The sequence below is a fragment of the Eleutherodactylus coqui genome, chromosome 2 (genome assembly GCF_035609145.1).
Source record: "Eleutherodactylus coqui strain aEleCoq1 chromosome 2, aEleCoq1.hap1, whole genome shotgun sequence".
Taxonomy (NCBI): Eukaryota; Metazoa; Chordata; class Amphibia; order Anura; family Eleutherodactylidae; genus Eleutherodactylus; species Eleutherodactylus coqui.
In genome coordinates this window covers 47729069-47752935 of record NC_089838.1, presented here as the reverse complement: position 1 = coordinate 47752935, position 23867 = coordinate 47729069, and the positions used below count along the sequence as shown (strand labels likewise).

The 23867-nt window shown below is 48.3% G+C and overlaps 1 protein-coding gene and 1 long non-coding RNA gene across 6 annotated transcripts; one reads left to right on the top strand and one right to left on the bottom strand.

Annotated features, from left to right (window-relative positions):
* Positions 1–3029: 3029 nt before the first annotated feature.
* LOC136611299 (uncharacterized) lies at positions 3030–9733 on the bottom strand. 4 transcript variants are annotated; one of them, XR_010790246.1, is made up of 3 exons: positions 9305–9733; positions 3278–3437; positions 3030–3154 (listed from the first exon to the last, which is right to left on the bottom strand). It is a non-coding gene; the product is annotated as an uncharacterized lncRNA (long non-coding RNA). The 4 variants fall into 4 exon arrangements; XR_010790245.1 differs by lacking the exon at positions 9305–9733 and adding an exon at positions 5480–5542; XR_010790244.1 differs by lacking the exon at positions 9305–9733 and adding an exon at positions 5455–5503.
* KRAS (KRAS proto-oncogene, GTPase) lies at positions 5676–20674 on the top strand. Of its 2 annotated transcripts, XM_066590790.1 has the most exons (6): positions 5676–5808; positions 10951–11072; positions 12260–12438; positions 12710–12869; positions 15399–15521; positions 16526–20674. In XM_066590790.1, exons 2-5 carry the CDS (start codon positions 10962–10964, stop codon positions 15516–15518), a joined length of 570 nt encoding a protein of 189 aa, XP_066446887.1. In that variant the 5' UTR covers positions 5676–5808; positions 10951–10961; the 3' UTR covers positions 15519–15521; positions 16526–20674. The 2 variants fall into 2 exon arrangements, with proteins under 2 accessions (XP_066446887.1, XP_066446888.1); XM_066590791.1 differs by lacking the exon at positions 15399–15521.
* The last annotated feature ends 3193 nt before the right edge of the window (positions 20675–23867 follow it).

Below are 23867 nucleotides of genomic sequence, written 5' to 3'. Positions count from 1 at the left end.
GTCATTTTCCTAAAGAAAAAAATCAATTATAATAATTCCATATTTGGACATCCTGATTGTAGTCGAAACCAAGAAACGCAAACTGCCATCTAGTGATAACCATCCAGTTTCTTCAGTCTCTGGGCTGGATAATTAAAGGGGTTGTCCCGCAAAAGCAAGTGAAGTTAAACACCCCCGTCTCCATGGCACCGACAGACCAGCTGTGCGGCGCGAGCACGCTGGAGCGGCCCCTGCAACAGGATAGAAGAGGCAGACTGCGCAAGCGCGTCTAATCGAGGCAGAAGGCGGCTTCGGTCGGCGCCATGGAGACGGGGACACCAACACCGGGGGGGGGGAGGGATGGTTAAGTATATAACTTCTGTATGGCCAATATTTAATGCACAATGTATATTACAAAGTGCATTTATATGGCCATACAGAAGTGTTTAACTTCACTTGCTTTTGCGGGACAACCCCTTTAATTGGAAAAAATTGTAAACAACTCCCAGTCAGACCTTTCTCAGCATACTCCTGGACTCTGAGAAACCATGTTCTTTCCTCCTCATAGACAAAATATAAAACCTTCAGATCAAAACTTTTCTGGAACTGAAGATTTATTCTATCAGAATAGCTATGTCCCTTTTAGGGGAAACTAACCTTTTACATCCTAGCAGTAGGGTGGGCCCAGTTTAATACAAAAACTCTCTAGAACGTAATTTTGTTTGGGACAAGAAGCAGACTTCGCTAGACAAAAAGATGGTAATAAGGAATAAGGTAAAAACTTCCCTACGCTGGTGGCTATCAAACAACAATCTGAAGAAGGGGTCGGTTAGTTTGAAGATCCTGTGATTCAGATCACACAAGATGCCAGCTCTTTCGGTTAGGCGTCTCAGATAGAAGACCTTTATTACCTAAATAAATTTCAGAGAACTTTATGCAACATGGAAGGCCCGCCAATAGTCAGCAGACATAATCAGGAATCAACTCTAAAAATATTCTCAGACAATATCACAGTGTAGTGGCCCGAAACACCCATTTCTGGTCAATCCATAATTGTCATACATGTCATGTCTTTAATGTGGATGCACTGTGCAAAGTGTCTTGTCTGCTGCAGCATGTGAGAGATTAATGTCTGAAAGTGTCTGGGAAATGTATGGAAAAGTATCAATATCTGTCTAGTCACATGATGTCTGTACCCTATAAATGTGAGTGTTTGGGGTGTGGTAGAGGGTTCAGTTCTGTCATCTTCAATGGTTAGGAGTCCAGTGCCAGCCTCGTGGGGGTACCTTCAACCTTCATGTGGTGAGGTGATGGAAGAGGAGAGGTATCCTGAAGTCCCTTATGTCAGGAACCACCTGAGAAGTCTGCCGTGCAGAGCTGTCTTCAAATACTGAGTATCTGTGGAGTGCTCATACCCCCATCCTCCTCCGCAGTGTTCCCTTCCCAGAAGCAGTACCTTACAGATAACTTGGCCTGTAGGACCGGTGTCATCCTGTGTCTCCTCCCTGACCTCACCGTCTGTCTTTCCTGCATTGATGCGTCAAGCTGCAATCTGTAAAACTTCCAGTAAAGTTCATCGGTCATTGCCCGTTCCCAGTGACCGAGTTATCTAGTTTCAACTGTGTGTCATTTAACCGCTGGGTACAAGCTACGGTGAGAGGGAACGGTGGCATCACGCGTGACAAATCTAAAGTCTACCACCCGTATACAGGTAACCACTGTCCCAGCGTTACCAGAAAGAGGCCTAGCGGTACTTGGGCAGAGGTTGTGTGCGTCCCTCCAGGGAGGAGTCTGGTAGAGTTACTGTGACAAGTGCCAATTCTACCCCCGCCAGCTCCTCAGCATGGGCCTCATGCCTAGGTGGCCGCAGGGACGATGCAACAGCAGTAGCCTTTGTTCTTTGCCAAGAGGGTACAAGGCATTTTTCCCTAAAGAGCCTTGTGCAAAAGATTCAGGTGGGCAGAGCGACATGTTAGGTCAATCAAAGCAACTCACCTGAAAGGAAACCTAAATACAAAGGCGGATTTTCTCAGTTGCCAAATACTGAATCCAGAAGAATGGTCTCGTTCTCAAGAAGTCTTTCAAATAGATCACTTAACAATGAGAAGAATTGCAAAGTGAAAAAAATTTTCTCACTTAAACCACAAGATTATCCTACTGCAGTGGATGCGTTGACACAGAATTGAGGACACAAGCTAGTATATTTATTTCCTCTAATTACTATGATTTCCAGAGTACTCCAGAAGTTTCTTCGCAAAAGTTCTCCTTTGAGAAACTGGTTTTCTCTTTTGAAAACCTTGAGCAGTCAGGAACCAGTGCATCTTCCAATCCTCCCAGATTTATTGATCCAGGGTCCATTAACCTATCAAAATGTATCAAACCTTCATCTTGGATACTGAAATATACTTACTCTTAGGGAAGGGCTTGTCGGAAAGAGTCATCGAAACTTAGCTGTCTAGTAGGAAAGATACTACCAACAAGATTTACCTTAAAGTGTGGAAAATATTTGTGCCATGGTGTGGCGAAACAAGGTTCCAATTCATAACTACAAATATAGATCTAATTCTTGAGTTCCTTCATGGTCTGCACATGTGCCTTTCTTCTACTACGTCCATATAGCAGCATTCAATGCTTTTCAGGTTACTAAACGTTCAGAGGTAACATGGGTTTCTGAAAGCAGCAGATAGATTGAAGCCTAAAATTAAGAATCTATTCTCATCCTGTAATTTAAACTGGGTCTGTAAAGCCTTAGAATATATATCCCAATTAGAACCTTGGCACTAAACTTTTTTCCTAGTTGCCATAACCACAGCCCGAAGAGTGAGTGGTTTTCAGGCCTTATCAATTCAACAGCCATTCTGTAGGTTCACAGAGAATAAAATTGTATTTGAATTAGACTCCTCGTTCTTGCCCAAGTATCAGCTTTCTATAGATCGCAAGATATTATAATTCCCTCCTTCTAGGATAACCTAAAAAACGACCAAGAACGTAATCTTCACTGCCCTGAAGTTAGAAGGACAGTTCTCCAGCACATTGAATTAACAAGTCAGTAGAGGCATGACAAAAATTTGTTTATTCAATTTTTAGGGTCTTCAGATGTAAAGTCCTTTCTGCAGTAGTCGCTCCCTAAGTGGGTTTCGTTGGTACTTTTCAGGTGGTGCCATCATAGAATTGACTAAGGAAAAGAGGAATTAGACTCATCTGTAATCCAGTTTCCTGGAAATCTCCATGACTGCACCCAGACATTCCCTCATAGATTTTTTTGCAAACATGTATGTATTGTAAATTTGATTCCTACCCTTGTCTGAGGAGTGAGGGAGGGGGGAAGCTTTAAATCGCTCTGTGTTTTTCCTATCAGGAGAAGGCGATCTCAGGTGGTGCCGTCGTTGTCCCTTCAAGGAAACTGTATTACCTGCGAGTCCAATTCCTCTTTTTGGTATTGCCGCGTCCGTAATTACCTGTACAAGAAATTAAACACACTGTTTATACTGCACATCAAAAATAATTTTAAAAAAAGCCTAAACAATGGAGCCACAGTGCTTAATTTGTTCATTTCACCTCCCCAAAAAAACACAATAAGTGATCAAAAAAGCTGTATGTACCCCAAAATGGTACCAATAAAAACAACAGCTCATCCCATTAAGAACGAGCCCTCACAGACTTCCATCCATGGAAAAATAAAAAACGTTATGAACTTAGAATGCAGCGATGCAAAAAAAAATTAAGGAAAGGCTTTTTTCTATGCAAAAGAGGAAAACTTTAAAAAAAATAAGAATTTTGGTATTGTTGTAATTGTACTGACCCGCAGAAAAAAATGCATCGTGTCACTTATGCTGCATGATTAACCCTGTGAGGAAAAAATGGCAAGATTGATGTGTTCTCTGCCTGCTATAAATAAAATGAATAAAGTTTTACAACATAGTACATTTACCCAAAAATTACACCCATAAAATGTACAGTTAGCCACACAAAAAACAACCTCTCATACGGCCGTGTCCATGGAAAAATAAAGTTACGGCTTTTGAAAAGTGAAAATGAAAATCCCCCCAAAATCGTTGTGCCCTCATGCCCAAAATAGGCCGTGTCCTTAATGGGTTAAGGACAGGTGCACAGGTGTTAAAGTAACAGAACAGTATTTACCATCTCAGCAGTGGCAATCCAGAGCTGCTGCCCTGTGGTCCTCCCCATCTTTCACATGGTGTCTGTTCCACAACAAAGAGCAGGAGAATGACGGGCTGAGGATGGGCAAATACTGCTCTATACCAAGCGGGTGCCGGCTGTTTCTCACAGCCGACACCCACCAAGAAAACTATATACATGTCTCTAGACATAAACACGGCTGTCGTCAGTGCCCAAAGCCGGCTCCACTCTATAGCGTTCGGATTCATCATTCACGACATCACTGCAAACGGAGGCGACGGTGGGTGTCAGAGGCCGTACATGTAATGGGGGCTGTGAGACCCAATGTCCTTCAGCCCAGTGTCTGGAAATTGTTTCGACAGACAGCAGGGTGTAACTATAGCGCTTTATTGGGTACATCTTCATCCCCTGGCATCGGGGCTTGTATGGCGTGGGATCAAGAGCTGATTGGTACTGGTGCAATATGTCTCCACCAGCAGAATGGGTGTAGACATGGGTTGGCCACACCCACACCAAAGGGAAGCTCCGGATCCTCTGTGCCCTCACTGCTACCAGATGAGGACGGCAGCCAAACCGGAGCTTTGGGGGCGTTACCGGTGCCAACATATTGCACGAGTACCGAACTGATCCTACTCCGTAAACGTCCTTAATGCCGCAGGAGGTAAGCTCATGTCCCGGCTGGGTGGTACTTAACACAGCTGCGCCTACTCTTACGTCCTGTGGATGGCACGGGGTCAGAAGGGTGTCTGCTGTGACTGACAAGCAATGACAGCAAGATTGGGGAGCAGACCCGCTGTGAACCCGTTGCATGCTGCTATCAATGTACATTACGGCATGTAAGGGATTACAGGGGGAGCATGCTCTCAGTGTTGTTATCAGCCCTCCAGCATGTAATCACAGAGGCAACCAGACAATGGTGTCCGCGCTGCCACGACCTGTGATTGCAACTGTAAGTGATAATACACTGCAGTACAGAAGTACTGCAATGCATTATCATAGCGATTATAGCTTTGCTGGTTCAATTCCCCCACAGGGGAATACCATGGAAGTGTAAAAATAAAAAAGTAAAAAAATGCACATAAAAAAAAAGAAAAATTACTAAGACCCCTTTTTTTCATTCTCCTTTTTGTAAAAAAAACCCCCCAAAACATTAAAATTAAACCCACATTTGGTATTTATCATCTGTCGCTAAGGGGTTAAAGCTTACAGTGTCACCCTTGTGCTTCATCACCTGACCCCCACGTCCCGAAGCCCCCCACTTCCCCCATAACCGCTCAGCTCTGGAAACACTATTCCCCACGGGGCACGCCTGAATAGAGTCTACGGACGTCACACCTGCTTTTAGCCACTCCATTCTAACCTCTCTTTCTCTCTCCCAGTTTTGGCGCGCTCTCGCTTCTGCGCGCTCTTTCAGAACTCCGGCGCGTACAAGGCGTGGCCGGGGCGTGGCTTATGCTCAGGGAGGGAGTGGTGTTTCCGGCGAGGCTCCTCCCACTGACCAATCGCTGAGGCGATAAGCCGATGACGTCAAGCAGAGCGGCTGTAGTATTTATAGCTCGTATTTAAAGAGCCCCTGGGAGTCTCCGGCTGCGCGGCCTGCTGACGAGGACTCCGGACTCGCTGTACCTTGGCCCGAGGGCGGCCGGGACTGTGGAGATGCGGCCGTGAGCTGCGGCGGACTGGAGAGCGGTGAGTTCAGCGGTGTGGGAGCCGCTGGGCCCCTCTGCTAGCTGCAGATCATGGGGGGCTCTGTGGGGACTCTCCTCCCTGGCAGTGCTGTTACTGACCGGCCTGTGGTTGTGGGTGACTCGTTCTGCAGGTTATGGTGGGTTTAGTGTTAGGCCTCATTCACACGGTGTATGCCTGTTTGGTCTGTAGCATACGCTGCGGTCCTACTCTGCGTTTGTGTGAATGCGTTTTTCTTTTTTTGCGTGTTTTCTGGTGTCTGGCCCTTTAACCGTGTGCTGGGACTGCCTTCTGTATGGTAATACTTGGTGGTTGCAGAAAACTCAGTAAAAATTGGTGCTACTTGGTACGTAATTTGCCTGTTTCATGAGATGGAAGCCATGCTGCAAATCCGTGGCTATAACTGATGCGCTACGAATCTGATATCTGCCATGCAGGCTGCAGTTTCCATGTGGAACTTTTTTCCGCAGCGTGTGGGCAAACTTAAAAATCTCATCCGCTTTGCTGCTGCAGTTGATTTCCGTGGTGGATTGTGGTGTCTGGCGGTGCGCAACTCAACCTGTTTGTGAGTGTAGCGTTTTTGCAAGAAAACCTCATGGTGGTATTTATTGTAATGGCGCTGGCGTGTGCGAGTTTCAGGCGGTGCAACTTTTAAGTCTTGTAGCAAATAACAGGTGGGTTTTTTGCCTTCTCGCAGCGCTGTTGGGGGGGTACGATGCCCAAAGAACCACACTGGAAACAATGGGTTAATGCATCGCACGATCTCTGTACGTCGTGTAAACACGGAACTTGCGCAGTTTTGTCCTCGTTGAGTCGTGGCCTCGCGGTGTTCTTCCACTGGTGATATGAGCGTGGCTGGCACAGGTGATGACCGCCTGATCGCACCGGGTTCTCGCACACCGGACAGTTTTCTCTCGCACCAGCAGTCGAAAAATCTCAGAATGCCGTATCTGTGGATGATTCCACGGTCAGTCACTCGTTATTCCTTTGTGGGCGTGTGGAAACCGCATCACGCTCGCTGTACAATTTGCGTGCCACACATTCTCTCCCATTCTATAGAGAAGTGGAGGTGCTTTTTTTTTGCGTGTTCAGCTTTGTCACGCTTTTATTGAAACTTCTAACTGCTGCGAATGCGATGTAAATCCAATCTTCTCAGCCTTTATCGCACTTGTCTGTATCTACAGTGAGCGCTGTGGAGCTTCCGCACAGACAATCTGCGCTGTGTGACTGGGGTCTTTATGTAGTTGTGGCTTTGGCTCCGCCCACACTCGGTCTGTAAATGATAATGGAGGTGACTGCGGCGGAACAGCTCTGTAGCTTATTGTGGTCGTGCTGCTCGACGGTGGCTTATACTGGGGGTCATGTGACCTGCGGCTCTTTGATCAGCTTGGCTATTGTTTTGAATTGTAACTATTGTACCTTTGATTTGAGGCAGAATTCCCAGGATCGCTGCTGCGGGGGGATTGTCTCACAGCTGAAGGCTGATCTGGTAAAGCCCTTTAGGCCGCCTGCAGACGAGCGGGTCGGATCCGGCAGCAAGGATTTTCACCGCGGGACCCGACCCCGACCCCAGCGCCTGCAGGGAGGAGCGCGTACTAACCCGTGCCCGGCGGCTCTGGCTCTTTCATGTGCGGGCAGCCGGCGCATGCGCAGACCGGAGCTGGCGGCCGGGTGAGTGACATTTCTGTGCGGGGCTCGTAAATAGGACATGCCGCGGTTTGTTTGCCACGCAAGATTTCGCGTGGCCAAACCGCGTCCGTCTGCATAGGAGTGCGTATTGTAATGCACTCTTATGCAGCCTTTCAGTGGCGGAAATCCCGCTGCGGGATTTCCGCCCGTGTGCAGGCGCCCTAAGACTGAAGAGCTCTCCTTTAAGATCTAGTGATGCTAGTAAACCGGGGGACCTCTAGGGCCGCTCATTCCTCAAGTTGTATACAGACCGCCTGCGTGTTACATGCTCCCATGTTGTGCATTATAGAAAAACAATTACTGACTAACATGGGACACCTGAACACGGATGTTACATGTATGTTCACTGCGCCTGGAGACGGTGGGGGGGAAAAAGTGATGTCAGTTGGGCCTTGTCAATTTATCTCTTGCGCACATGAAAACGGATGTCGCACGGATGCAACACCAGTCTTAGGCCTCCTTCCCACGAACGGATTTCTGCCGCGTAATTCGCGGCGAAAATCCGCTGCGTTGCCCGCTACTATTAGGTTCTATTGAACCTTATAGCACAATGCTCACGGTGCGGAATTCCATCGCGGAATTCCGCACCGTGAAATCACCCGACCTCACCCGCGGTATGCTCTATTTTACGCGCGGCCGGCTCCCGTTGCAGTCAATGGAAGCCGTCTGTTCACGCTATCTTCCGCTGTGCTACAGTGGAAGATAGCGTGAAAACGCTTCCCTGCCTACCGCCGTCACGTGACGCGGAGGCGGTGGGCGGGGAAGCGTCATGCGGGAGCAAGAACGCCGGATCCGCTGGTAAGTATGGCGTCTCTGGGGGGCGCCATGACGGGCTTCGCGGCGGAGCCCGTCACGGCCGTGTGCAGCCGGCCTTAAACAAGGCACGCGTTATGTGCCTTATATACGCAGCAAAAAGGTAAATTTTTCATTGACCAGAATTGCGTATGCCCATCTGTATTTTGCACATCAGCTTAATGGTTGCAGATACTACCATAGGTGCAGTAGGCTTTATGGTTAAGGAACAGCTTCTGAGTGGTCCTGGGCCGTTGAGGGAAGGGTCCTCCACAGCTGGGATGCGCTAAAACGGGTTTTCCAATTGCTTAAGGTTGGTCCACAGCCGCTCTGTACTTCTGGCTCTGACTGCTGCAGCCAGTCACTGGGACTTCGTATAGCTAGTGATTGGCTACAGAACAAACTTCACACCCGTATGGAGCCACCACCAGACTTGTTGACAACAGGGGTCCGTGACTTCATGGGGTCTGCGTTATACACCAAAACTACCATCAGCCCGAAACAACTAGTATCGTGACTCATCGGACTGCGCCACATCCACCAGTCCTCTAGGGTCCAGTTAGAGCCTAACAAGCCCTCATGAGGCACTGCGCCCGCTGTTGTGATAAGAGGCGCCCTCGGGGGTTTTCTGCTCCCTAATCCAATGAAAGCTACGTAACTCTGCGGGGGACGCGGCTGGTGGGGTCCGTCCTGGACTGAATGTAGATGTGACTTCTGCAGTTGCCTGTCTATTCGAACGGACGGTTCTAGCTGGTCGCGATCCTTAGGCACTGCGCTGTCCACTCTGGGGGGGGGGAGGGGTGGAACATCCTGTCGTCTGGCGCCCACTTTCAGGCCTCATTGCAACTCCGATAAGCTTTGTGCCCTCGGGAAGAATGGAGGAGAAAGTTTGGGCTAAGGAATTAAGGCCATGGAGATGTGTAGAGGAGACGAGCGGCGCCCCTGGCAACCAATGGCTACCGGAGAACCGATACAAGCGGGCAAAAGGGAATTCACATTGGTGTGGACTTGCACCGACCTCTTCCGTTTGGCTCCATCCTCTGCAGTTTTGCACTCCGGCTTCCTGGATGAAATGGCGCCGCAGTAGCAGTAGATCATCGTGGATTTGTGGCAATCTGTGATGGAGGCTCTGTGGAAGTGAACAGGCCCCTAGTTATGTCCCACGCCTCCTATAGGCAATGATTGAACCTCCTTACCCCACATGTGCTATACTGTGACAGTTGGTGGCCCTTTAAGAGAGTGTATTGGCTTCTGAGCGTTGCATGTTCTTGGCTGCTTATATCGGACCCGGCTGTATAACGCTCCCGTACTGTTATACATTCTGTAGTGTATGACGGCTCTGGACGGGGTGTTTGTTGCCAGTGTACACAAGCTGCATACTTCCCTGGGCACGGCGTGCGCCGGAGCCTGCTTGACTGGTTACCGCACCTGTCTGCCACTTCTACTTAGTCACAGGTGTCTCCTTCGGTAGCGCACAAACTGATTGCTAGCATAGTACACTGCAGTACTTCGCCTACAACAGCAGCCTATCTGATTCTGGGGGAGGTGGGGCCTATTGGGCTGTGTTACATGGTTGACATGGAGGCCTTTGTCAGGCTTCTGCTTGCCATGGGAACCCACTGTTACTTTGTGATTGTGCTACAGGAGGCCCCTCCCCTGCCACAGTGCAGTTGCTAATGATTATGGCATCTAAGGGGTTAAGCTGCCGGCATCTGTAGTTTCTCCTCTGCTGGTGGTTAGAGCAGGAGCCGGGCTGTCAGTAGCCATTGCCTTAAGGGCTCACTCACATGCGTGTAAAATACATAGCACATGAGCATGTATGTTAAATCCCTAATCCGCGGGAGACGTGTGCGGGTGTAGTGCCATTAGTGAGGTCAGTAAACGGGCGTATTGTGGTCACTAAGGGGCTCTACTGGCCTGCCGGAGCCTGAAGGACGCTCTTTGCCTGCGTTGTGTGAGCGCAGCCCCAGGAATACATCGATGACATACATGGCTCCCGGTGAGATGTAGGCAGTCTGCTTCGTCTCGGGAAAGGTGTGATGTCTCAGGGCTTCCTGTGCTTATACCCTGCAGCCGCTGCCGTGTGACCTCCGCCCGGGGTCGTGTGCGCCTGCAGCCGCCCGGGGTCGTGTGCGCCTGCAGCCGCCCGGGGTCGTGTGCGCCTGCAGCCGCCCGGGGTCGTGTGCGCCTGCAGCCGCCCGGGGTCGTGTGCGCCTGCAGCCGCCACTGTGTGACCTCCGCCCGGGATCGTGTGCGCCTGTCAGACTTTGGATTGCTGGCTTCAGGTGAATTAAGATGCCTCGGGCACTCGGGTTAATCTAAAACAAGGATTATTCCTTGTCTCTGCCATGTTGGATGCATGACTCCTGTCCTGACTCTGCAGTTGTTAAAGGTGATTCCCTGCGTCCGCAGCCGGTGCCCCCTTCATATCACACAGGACACTTCTGTGTACCTGGCCGCCTCGTCTGTCTCCTCCAGTTATAGACTATAATGACAGCCAGCAGCGACCGCACAGGCCACCTCTGTCTGCCGGTGACTGCCTCGTAAACTGCACGCAGCACCACAACAAGTATTAATAGAACGCCACTTCCTGTTTTCTTCTTCTGAATTTGGAACAGAATACTAATAAACTAAATTTATTTATTTTTTTTCCTCCTGTTTCAGATTTGGCAAAAATGACAGAATATAAGCTGGTGGTGGTTGGCGCTGGAGGCGTGGGCAAGAGCGCCCTGACCATACAGCTGATACAGAACCATTTTGTGGACGAGTATGACCCCACTATAGAGGTAAGAGGTGCAGCCCGAAGTACGACGCAGACATGACGGCCTTCTGTTCACTACTCCTAAACCAGTAGTCACCTTACAGCTCCGATATCTGTAGTCACATATTGCACTTCCTGTATATTCTGCTGGCTTCAAGACTGATATCTCCTGCTTGTTCAAGATCTGCACACAGTTTTGTTCCTACATCATACACCAGCGGTCTCTGCACAAATGGCACACTCACCATAATAAGCTGACCCCCACCGTCGCCTCCGTTTGCAGTTGTGTCGTGAACGATGAAACTAGATGCTACGGAGGGGAACCGGATTGTCTTCAGCGATGAATCCAGGTTTAGTTAGATGACGGTCGTGTTCGTGTCTGGAGACCTCGGGGCGAGTGCCTCAATCCTTCCCCCTGCTGGTATGATGGTCTGGGGTGGGGCGCCATCTCATAAAACAGTCTGTTCCCCCTAGTAGTGGTACGATGGACAATGACAGCTCAGCGATATGTTCTGGGCATCCTGCAGCCACATGTGTTCCTCTCATGGCGGCTTCCAGCAGGATAATGCTGTGCTGCACACACGGGGGGGGGGGGGTGGCGGCGGCGTCACAGGAGCCCCCGCAACATTGTTACACTTCCATACTCGGTCGCTAGATTTATCACCAATAGAACCATGTATGGAACTATCTAGGACCCCAACTTCCGCAGCCTACCAGTTTGCAGGATATCATACAGAACCTGTATGCCTCCATGCCTGCCTGTATCACATCTTGTATCCAAGTTAGAGGTGGTAGAACAGGGTACTAGAGCCTCCATATCCGCCTGTATCACATCTTGCTGACTGCGTATGTAAAATCTGTAATTTAGCGCTCCTGTAGGAACTCTCCATTATAATTGTTGATTCTTCAGTTCTGTATACCTAGGTTTTAGAATTTCTAACTTGCCTTTTTTGGTCAGGATGATGTCTACCCAGTTTTCAATTGAGTCATACATATCCAGGAGGAATAACCGAAGAACTCTGCAGACTTCTTTAGAATAGAACCTGTAAATGACTATTCCTCTTTGAATGCCGATGACTTGTTCTGTGGTCTCGCTAATCGGGATGCTTCAGCCCTGCTGTCCTTATTACCTCGGTGTAGGGACTTGTGTGGACCGGCTTTAGGGGGCGCCGCAGGAAAAGCTGCAACTAAACTATCCTTCTCTGCACGCAGGACTCTTACAGGAAGCAGGTTGTGATCGATGGGGAGACGTGCCTCCTGGATATACTGGACACTGCAGGCCAAGAGGAGTACAGCGCCATGAGGGACCAGTACATGAGGACGGGCGAGGGCTTCCTATGCGTCTTTGCCATCAATAACACTAAGTCCTTCGAGGACATTCACCATTATCGGTAAGCACTAGGGATTGATACAATAATGGTAATTCTTAGAGGACCCTGATAACTGTTATAAAGGTATTGGAAACTATCAGTAAGCTGGTGGGTAGATAATGTACTGGGCTAACTGTTTACTGTAAATTGTCTAATGTGAGGCTGACACTTGGAGGAATGCAGATCATTAGAGCAAACTGCACAAATTTGAAACTCCTGTGTTCTGACACCCCCTGCTGGCTCGGGGTTGGTAAGTAGTAAATTGACTTTCTGTATTTTCTCCCCCTTACAGAGAGCAAATAAAAAGGGTAAAGGACTCTGAGGATGTACCGATGGTCCTAGTCGGCAATAAATGTGACTTACCTTCTAGAACAGTAGACACCAAACAAGCTCAGGACCTAGCGAGAAGTTACGGCATTCCTTTCATCGAGACGTCTGCAAAAACCAGACAGGTAATGAGTAGCGCTGATAGACGAGTGGTTGGGCGAGTCTCTTTGCCGTCGGCGGGCTGCGGGGCTTCTCTGTTGGGGAATCGCCCCTTGCTTTGAATTCCATTCACTGCAGTGTAGGGATGTACGAGGTCTTCCAGATCTGGAGCCTGTCTCCTGTAGTAATTCTCTGCTCTTGCCAATAGGGGTTAACCATAGGATGAGGGATAGTAACCCCTCTAATCACCGCTGTTTCCATCGATGTGAGTGGGGTGGTCTCTGCAGCAAGCACCTGCTCTTCTGGTGCCCCCTTCAGATGAGTGGGATGGTCTGCAACTAATGCAAACATGGTGGTTGGGACCCCATCGGACCCATGCTGATGGGCTAAAGGCCCCAGATCTCTTGTAAGATATGGGTGAGCTGTGAACTCTGCGTGCCATCAACATTCTGACATCTGAGTTAATGTTTCACTCTTTCTTTAAGAGGCTGAAGTCTCCCTTCATTTCCACCTCTATCATTAGTGATCAGCAGAGAGCCGTTATATAATAACAGGCGTGGTCGCTCACGGTTGCTGTTTTCTAATCCCTTAGCCATTGTTTCCTGGTGCAGCATTTGTCTTTATCCGGGTGTGGTATAAACTGCAGTGGTGTGCGCTGTCTTAAAGAGGCGCTTTCACGTGGTACAAAATATTTTACAGGATGCTACTAAAGAATCCTCACCAAAATGTGTGGGTATTGATGCAGAATTCTGCCAGCAATCCCCTGACAAAATCTGCACTTAGACCTGTGGCTTATGGCTGCAGAATATTGTGTCCTGCCTGATGGCACCCTGCAGGATTAAGTAAACATGGCTGTTTCTTTCAAAAGATGTCGCCTCTATTATCCAGAGCAGAGAACCGCTACGAAGCATATTGGAGGACTCGTCCTGTTCGTACAGTACAGGGATCACACACTGTGTAATCCCTAGTTTCTCCTGCGGGGGAGCTGCAGGAGAAACACTTGCTTCGTTTCCAATCAGTTTTTAGTTTCAGTATTTAAATTGCCTGAAATCAAATGCCCTTTTGATTTTGCGACTGCCTGAGCCCCTGCGCCCGTCCTCTGTGGGGGTCGCGGCTGCACGCTTCCCTGCGGTCTCTTTTCCTTCATTTTCTGATGCCAATCTACAATTTAATATGAAATCCTGTAATTGATGCTTCTGTCTAATTGTGACTTCAGTGGTGAAAAAATGTGGGGTGGGGGGGGGGGGGGGGCGGCTGATGCCAATGAACCGTTACGAATATCACACAATTGCGTCTAATCCTCCATGACATGTGGTAGAACCACTCCTTGTGAACCCTTCCTCCTTAGAATGGGTGGGCACCTACCAATGGAGAGGGGTACAGTCCAGGGAAGGGGGCTGTTCACAGCTGCTGTTGCCTACAAAGGCAGTGGTGGTGGTTTGGCGGGTAGTGAAGTCTCCTTTCCCATTAGCCGCATGTTGTAGACTCGCGGGGTGCTGTGATCGCAGCTCTTGGTGTTGGGCTCCTCTTCCGCTCTTCTCTCTCTGCATTGATAAAACTGCTTCCACAATGATCAATCAAATCGCACAAAGCCAACGACCATCGTGGCAAATCCCCGACATGCAGCCCCTCGTAATGGAGGCGGCCATGTTTATGTAGCACGTTCTATGTGAAGGATGTCTCCGCATTGTATAACAAATAGTTGTGAAACCGTTACATTTACCATTCTCCATTTTTCAAGAGCTGATGTCACTGAATAGAAACCCAATCCCTAGGTTGTTTTTCTGTGGGCCAAGAATTTTTTCTTTTTCCTCATGCATGTTTTTTGTATCACCTGTACTTTTTTTTTTTTTTGCTGCAAACCACATTGCCGTCACCAGTGTGACTTTTAAAGGGGTTGTTCAGGGTTAGGAAAAGCATGGCGGCTTTCTTCCAAACACAGCACCACCCTTGCCCATAGGGCTGTGTGTGGTATTGCAGCTCAGTTCTGTTGAAATGAATGGAAACTAAGCTGCAATACTAGACACAACCTACAGATGAGGTGTGCTATTTGGAAAAAAGCAGGCACGTTTTTTCTAACCCTGCACCCTGAACATTACTTTCACAGATTCCCTTTTGATCTGCAAGTGATTATTTTGACCTGCAGTATTTGACTCACTGACCCCCCCTAGTATCCATCCGGTACAAGTCCCTGCATTCTCCTGTTCTTTGGGGCTGTTGATAGAAACTGCTATCTGTCTCTGAGAGAGCTGGGTGACCACCACTTTGACTGCTGCTCTAGTATGGCCTCAGCTGTGGGGTCTGTCATGTAGGAAAACGACTTGGACCGCGGTCTCAAACAAGAAGCGTAGCGGCTCCATAATGGGCTGCACTTGTGTTCTGGACCTAAGACAGTTGGGCACTGCCCCCCACAAGTCCTAATGGCAGCTGCTGCACCTCTGTCCCAGAAACTGACGACATGAGGGCATTAATAGTTTTTGTCAGCGTTAGACCCTGGTTTAGAGCCGCCCCCCTCCCCCCCGGACGTGTTAAAGGTGTTGTGTTTTACGATGCAGAGAGTGGAGGATGCTTTTTATACCTTGGTGAGAGAAATCCGACAATACAGAGTGAAAAAGATGAGCAAGGAAGAGAAGACGCCCGGCTGCGTGAAAATAAAAAAATGCCTTATAATGTGACGGGTAAGTTCCTACAGCGATGGGTGGGGGTCAGTCAATGCACAGGACCAACCACACCGATTATATGGCCCCCCCCTAGTGATGTGTGTAGGTCTGGGGGTTCACAGCCAATAATGGGGATCTCCACTAAAGACATTGTGATTTTCAAGGTCTGATGCTGGGATCCCCAGAGCCCAATGTGAACAGAGTGGTAGTGCCCAAGGGTGCCCAACATGCTATTCAATTTCACAGGGGGGAATTGCTGAGTGAATCAATTTCCATCTCTTCCATAGATGCGAATGGAGTAGTGGTCACACATTGTGGCGTTGCTGCAGTCTCAGGATCCACCTGTTGGGACCCAAGAACGGTGCACCCTAAATGTCCATTCATGGGTGGCAGTCTCTGGATCGCTGGGGGTCTGAGTGCTGCGCTCCTGAGACTGGTATTCCGTGCGTGTCCCATGTGAAGGGGCTGGCGGTGCCGATGCTTGGCCACCGCTTTGTTCCCATTTAATGGATCTCTGCCTGTCCCCTAGTAGTCCAGCATGTGCTCCATTCACTGGTGGCAGGCTCATGATCGCAGGTTGAGAACTGAGCTCCCTGAATGCCGCGTGTGTGACCACCACTCCATTGACTTCTGTGGTGACATCAGGTGGAGATGGATGTCCTCAGTAATCTCCGTTTAATCCCATAGAAGAGAACGGAGCAGCGGTTATGAGTTCACACCAACACCCCAGTCACATGAGCCCTTGCGGGTTCGACCCTGTGATCCCCAACAGTTAGGCACTTATCTCCGCCTATCCTCTCATTAGTGAGAGAATCTATTTACAGGGGTAATTGGTAACTTTCCCTCTGGTAATTTGGCATGGATGGGGTTGATTACTGGACTGTCAGGTATAGAGGACTCTTGCTGTAGGATCTGCGTGCAGTGAGGAGTTGTAGCACACTATGGCGCCCCCCGCAGGGTTAGCAGTTGGGGTGCAGTGATCCACCTTTGCTTTCCACTAACCTCACTTTGTTTTTCTCTAGGGCGTCGACGACGCTTTCTACACATTAGTACGAGAAATCCGAAAGCACAAAGAGAAGATGAGCAAGGAGGGCAAAAAGAAGAAGAAAAAGTCCAAGTCCAAGTGTCTCATCCTGTGAGTGGGCTCCTTCCTGGAACGGGACCTTCCCAGCCCCCGCCTTGTACATTATACACTAAATTATTAGCATTTGGGACCCCCGGCTTCCAGCACTGCATCCTTCGGTCTGGACAGCAGCCCCTGCTGGAGCCTTGGCTTGTGTGCATGCAGCGTACGGTGTTCTGCTTCTCCTCAAGCTTCGGCCCCTCCCTGGGATGGACCGACTAAGATGTGGCATCGTGTAATATTGTCGGCATCTCTGCTGGGACTTGCAGTGCTTTATTGTCTTTCAGGCCGCCCATCCAGCTGCATCGGTGTCTTTTATGACTCTACTAGATCCAATCCTAGAACCCACAATGTGACACACTGGTGCTAACAGTGATTACTGACGCTGAGTGATGTGTGCATGCTGCCTCCCTGCTTCATTCCTGGAAGACAACGTGATCTGTGTCTCCCCTCCCCAATTGTGGTTTATACCGGACCGGGCTGTAGATAGTGTAACGCTAGATTTTGGACACATGCAGTAGACCTATCATAAATCCTGAGTTATAGCCTGTATTATACTCCAGAGCTGTACTCACTATTCTGCTTAGTGTTATTGGTAAAAGGTCAGTAAGCTTGTGCTCTAATAATGCAGGGGCCCTTTAGGGTATTAGCTGATGCTTCCTAGAATACTAAGCTGCAGTTGGCTGAATGGTGGGGAGTTCATTGGTGCAGCAGTCTGTGTGCAGCTCTGGAGCATAAGCCAGGAACCACAATTTATGGAGACAGTGACTCCACCAGTAGACAAGTGTAATGTAGCCTAGCCCTTGGCATCAGAAGGGTATGTACACTGGTTTATATGCAAATACTTTTATACACGGCTTCACAGAGAAAATGCTGCATCATGTAGAAATGAGCCCTTGGGGATCACAGGTTGAACCTGCAACAGTTAGGCACTTATCTCCGCCTACCCTCTCATGAGTGAGAGAACCTATTTACAGGGGTAATTGGTAACTTTCCCTCTGGTAATTTGGCATGGATGGGGTTGATTACTGGACACATGCAGAACTAAGTTCTGAACCATCGCTTTTAATTTCAAGCTCTTCTCTGGCCTACAGCCCAATAATGAGGGGGGGGGGGGGGGGTCCTTAAACAGTGGCCCCACCGTGTTGGCTGAGAGCTGTTAAAGCAGTGAGTGCTGGCAATCCTGTCCGGGGCTGGTGCTATCCGCAGGCCACCATGCATTACGAGGCTGCAGGCGTGCGATCGCTCCACGTCTGGTTGTACCCCTCAGATGCTTGAGGGGAGAGAGATGTGGGGGGGTAAGGGGGTCGCGACAGCCAAAGAATCGCCTGAATGTCTTCCAGCATGGCCTGCTGACGGTCACCAGGTGGGGCTGCACGTCATCCTGCTGGTGCATGGCATTTGATATGTGGTGCAACGAGCTGCAGTCATGCGTCTCCGTGCTATAGTCCCACTACATCGAAACGCATGTTATTCTAGGGATCGCCCTCTACAACTTCAACTCCCCTTGTGGCATCCTGTGAGTTGCTGCTCCATCATTCCACAAAGCCCTCCTGCCGTCCGCTATACCTAGCTCTACAATGAAACTCTTCATAAATTCGGCCGTTTGATGAAATGGCGCCCAACGGCGTCTGGGAGGCATTTTCACTCCTTAACCCTTTGCAATCCAATTTTGGATTCAGGGTTCCTAGGGGGCTTTCTCTTTCTGCCATTATACAATGGGTTAGCTGCTGGCTAGAGAAAGTACTGCGGTATGGGACATGCTGGAGAGGCCCCCGACAACAGAGCGGCCAGTAATAAACATTAAGAATTCCCTGCTGGACATCTTCTGACATCGGAGCTGTACAGCCTTCAATCAGAATGTCTTTAGATGTCAGTGGACTGGAAAGGGTTAATCTTTATCTAGGATCAAAATAAATGAGACAAGGCAGTTTCTGTGGGCGTGACAAAATCTGCAAGTTGGCTTCACAGATTAATATTGGCCTTTTATGGTCGCTGATCACATTATTGGCCTGAAACTGCATCCATTTACATTAAAGTGTTTATCTGAACGTATGCTGGGAAGTACATAACGCTACCACCAAAACCTCATGGAGTGGCGTCTTCTCTGTGAGGCGGTGTCCATTACCCTTAAACGTGAGGTAGGGACTCAATATGGTGGCGAGCATCGCACTCGTTCTGTACAGACCCGCTCGGAGTCCCGCATGTCGTTCAAAGTCTCGGCTTATATCAGTGCTGTAGGAAATGCACGGTCGCCATTACTGTGGTCTCTGCCACGTGTCGGGGTAGTAATATGTCCTATTGATCTGTGCTTCTCCTGTCTGTTATTTCTTCCATGGCCTGTGTTTGTATCCCCAAAGTGTCCGAATATTTCCTTAACCCCTGCATGACCGCCAATATGCCTTTTTACTGTCATCACTAATGGGCTTTAATCCTGCACATCCATCTTGGTAAGACTGTGGCTTGGCTGACTGACAGCCAGGCTCCTGCTTTGACCACTGGGAACGGAGAAACCTCATGCTACAAGCAATAGCAACTGCAGCATGGAAGTTAGGGGGCTCTGTCACCCATCAGCACTTCGCATGGCAAATACAAGGTTTATTGGATTCCCCCTGGCAGCCGGAAGACTGAAAAAAGGCCTCCATGGCTTCCATGTAACTTAGCCTATTGGGCTCTGCCTCCTGCAGAGTCTAATAGACTACTGTCATAGGCCTGGTCGACTGCACTACATAAGTAATGCAGTGTACTAGCCTGGAGAGCGAACAATCGCATATTCAAGTCCCCTTCAGGAAAAAAAGTGTCAAAAAAATTGTATTAAAGTTTAAACATAAATTTTTTTTCCCTACACAACCCCCATTTTAATTAAAGTTCTACAACACGTTATGTGGAGCCCGGAGTGCGGCCAGTAATAACTACATCTTGTCCCCCTAAAAGCAAGCCCTTAAATGGCCGTCAACGAGTTGTGGCTTTTATAATGCGCTGATAAGAATCGCTTGGTCCTTTAAGGTGCAAAATAGGTTGGTCACGAAGGGGTTAAAGAACTCTCAGCTGGAGGTGGGTCGTCTTATTGGTCTTGCCCCTGTTTCTTTTACATTATGTGCCATTATAATTGAGATGGGAGACCTTCTCATAGCCTCGTAAAATCGATTGGTCGGGTCTGAACCGCATTGACAAGCTGTGTGTATGCTGAGCAGACATGAGCAATCGATCTTGTGTGCAAAGAGCGGTAGAGGGGAGCGACCTGCCCGTCGCAGCCATCCCTAAAGAGAACGAGACTCTAAACCTGTGAAGATGCAACGTCTCCCCTAATGGTGGCGCTACAGCCGAGAGCTTGTATCTACCTCACTGGGAGTGTAACTGGTACAACGGGTTGAGAACTTTCTCTGGCAGCAGTACAGAGGGCTCCAGTGCTCTGCCATACTTTACACTGCAGCTCACATTTGCTGCCATGGATAAGCACAAGCTCAGCAGGAGGGCGGTACATTAAGGGCAGAGTCATAAGCTACAAGCAGCTGAACCAGCAGTCAAAAAAGGCTGATAGTGGGAGGAGGAGGAGACTCTAAGGTGGGCGGGATCTTGGAGATCGTATATGTAAAACTGAGTTTTATTTGTCAATCGACTGTGTTGGAAAAGTTTTCATTATTAACCAAACGACTCCCAAATCCCTGTATTTTGCTGAAATGATTGCAGGTTGAATGAGTTCTTCCCGCATTCTGCCGAATCTGCGACCAATGTGAAGACTTTAGAGTGGTGGCGGGTGCTGCGTTGTATCCTCCAGCGTGCGAGGAGTCCCGGACTCAATTTACTTGGAATGTACTTGGACTATTTTTGTATAGAAGCGGCACATTTTTACATTTTGTGCTTTTTATTATGTCCTTTTTTTTTTGTCCTACGCAGCGGCACGTTGACACAATGACCTACGACCTTACAATGACCACTTTCTGCGCTACGTTTGTAGGATTTTCTAGGAGTTTGTTGGATGTCATTTTATTTTGTCATTAACTGTAACAATCCTATTTATTGTACTGTAATAAACTACTTCTGGTGACTCTGGTGTCCGGCGGCCACCATGTTTATTCTTGTGCTTCTCTTCTTCAGATGAGATCTAGCCAAATGCTTCAACGTGCTGTGGCTTATTTAACCCCTTCAGGACAAGAGATCTAGCATGTTATATCCATTTTTTTTTTTTGGTCCGAACTTTCCTTCCTGGAAGGCTTAGACAGAAGGTAAACTTTTTTTTTTTTTTTTTTTTTTACATTGACCTAGCCGTAAGAGGTTTTTTGCGGGCCGACTTGTATTTCTTATTGGTACAGTTTTCTGCACTGTAAAGAAGAACTTTAATATTTTTACGATTTGAGAAATTGCCAAAATAAATAAAATTACAGTTGTGCCGCTGCCATTGGGGGGGTTGTTTTTCCAGCGTTCACACCACAGTACAAATGACACACCAGCTTTATTTTGGGGGTCACTACGATTACAGGGTGACCAAATACATAGAGGTTGTGTTACTTTTTTAAAATCGTGAAAAAAAAATAAAATTTCTTCTTTGAACAAGTATTTCTTCCGTCGCTGGATTCTGAGACCCGAAACTTAAAAAAAAAGTGTGTGTCGATTGGCCGATGAGGGCTGTTTTTGCAGGGTGAGCTGTAGTTTTTATTACCTTTTTGGGTTTGCATACAACTTTTTGATCACTTTTAGTGGGGATTCAAAAAAAAAAACAAAACTGCTATGCTGGTTGTTGGCTTATTTCTTTTATTTATTTTTTTCGTGCTGCAGCTAAAATTGCCAAAGCCAACAGCTAACAAAAAAGGGCAAGTACAATATATTTCTTATAAGCTGCAGCTTGACTATACCAACTCTGTAGTGTGAGCCCAAATGTCCTTCAGCCAAGCGCCTAGAAATGGTTCTGACAGACACAGGGGTGTAACAATGGCACCTCGTCTCTGGATGGCGGACAACGGAACAGTTGCTGTTGCTCATCAGATGCTCCTCTCTACTGGTGGTCTGTAAGAGACGTCCTGGCACCTTGTGTGCCCCCCATCTACTGGTCCCAACACCTAAGTCTGGTCAGGCGGTCCTCTCTACTGGTGGTCTGTAGGAGGCGTCCTGAGCCTGGTCACCTTGTGTGCCCTCACACACCCACTGGTCCCAACACCTCCTAACAGTCTGGTCAGACGCTCCTCTCTACTGGTGGTCTGTAGGAGGCGTCCTGAGCCCGGTCAGCTTGTGTGCCCTCACACATCCACTGGTCCCAACGTGCCTAACAGTCTGGTCAGAACAGCCCCATGGAGTACAATTCATCGATACAACCATCCAGCTTCTCACATCCCAATAATGTGCCCACTCACAGACTCTGGTAACGGGGTGAAATCTCTTCTCTGCGTCGTAGAGGTGTCTAGTGGTCAACAAGCTCTACACAAGCGGAAGAAGAGGTCACCACACAAGGAGCCTCCGCGAGCCTTTTATAGGCTGAGGAAGGAACCATTTTTAGGGCTTCCGGTGATAAGACCGTTCATCTAATCACCACAACTCATTTACAGATCTGCCTGAGATGGAACCGCATGCCAGGCTCTAAGAAAATGGGATTGTTTTTCACAGTGTGTTATTGACCTGCGGTGCAGATTTTACCTTCTGTGATGCAAAGGGTAAAATCTGCAGCCCATTTGGTGCATTTTTTTTGCCGCTGTAGCGAATCAGACACATTAGACTTTACCCCGTCAAGCATTCATGGTTTATGATTGCTAGTTTCCATCATTATTGCCCGCTGCATGTCCCGCTTATGAGATGTGTTGCTGACAATCATTCTTATGCCCGCATTCGATCAGCGGACAATCGAGTGGTTTGCATGGCGGTCTGCTGCTCGCTGGGTTTGTTGGAATGAGATTTCATACTACCAATCCTCTGTCAGGTAAAAGGGTGTCAAAGAATTTGTCTACTGGGCGAATGCCGGTACTGAGACCAATTTTCAAAATCAATGTGGCCACTTTTACCGTAATCATCAGTGAGGTAGCGGCCGCGCTCTTCTTGGTTCTCTCTGGTGAAGTGTATGGTAGATGGAGTCCTATTCAATTGACTCTGCATCGTCTCATTGTAAGACCCAGAACATTTAGATTGTTCCGGCAGCTCTGTGAGGGCTTGGGTTCTGCGGGAACAGTTTGGATTGCTTTTTATTATGTTTTTTCAGGAGGTAAACCCCAAAAAATGCCGATATTACTTTTAAAATTATTTTTATGGCGCTCACCACGCGAGATAAATAGCTAAATATTTTCATTAGCCAGATTGTTACAAATGCGATGTTACTAGAGATGAGCGAACGTACTCGGTAAGGCCGATTTCGCAATCGAGCACCGTGATTCACGAGTACTTCACTACTCGGGTGAAAAGATTCGGGGGGGGGGGGGGGGGGCGGGGCGTGGTGGGTAGCAGTGCGGAACAGGGGGGAGCTTCTCTTCCCCCCCCCCCCCCCCTGCAACCCCCTGCTCACCCACGGCGCCCCCCAAATCTTTTCACCCGAGTAGTGAAGTACTCGAGAATCACGGTGCTCGATTGCGAAATCGGCCTTAACGAGTATGTTCGCTCATCTCTAGATATTACCGATTTATGTGCTACTTTTAAAAAACAAAATGGGGGTATTTTATCCATTTATAGTGGGTTTTGTGGGAAAATGCATGTCTTTGTTTTTTTATTAGGGTTTTTTTTCTTTAAATAAATCTTTATTGAACTTTGACATTACTTGAAAGATGTAATTGTCCACTTGCTAGGATAGTACACTGCAATACTTAGGTAGTGCATTCTACTGAGCTCATGACAGCAGCCTATTAGACTGCAGGAGGCTAGTAGGCTGAGTTACATGGCAGACATGAAGGCCTTTGTCAGGCTTCCGGCTGCCATAGGAACCTCTTGCTATGTTGTGATTGCACTGCAGAGGGCTGATGGGTGCAAAAAGAAATAGAAGGCCCAATTTTTTTTTTTTTTTTTTTCTAACTTCACTTAACCGCAATTTGTAAAAAAAATGGTGTGCACAAGAAGGTTCCGATGCGAGTGCTCCTTTTTTTTTTTTTTTTTTTTTTTTTAAATGCACACACATTGACTTGATTGAACGACTGGCATTTATACAGCTGCAGCCTCAAGCCAATGTCATGATGATAAATGTATTGCAAAACACAAGATCCTGCTGAGAGGCTTCTTTGACGATCGGGGTGCCACCAATTGTGGTGCGGACCCCCGTTGGCAATCGCTTG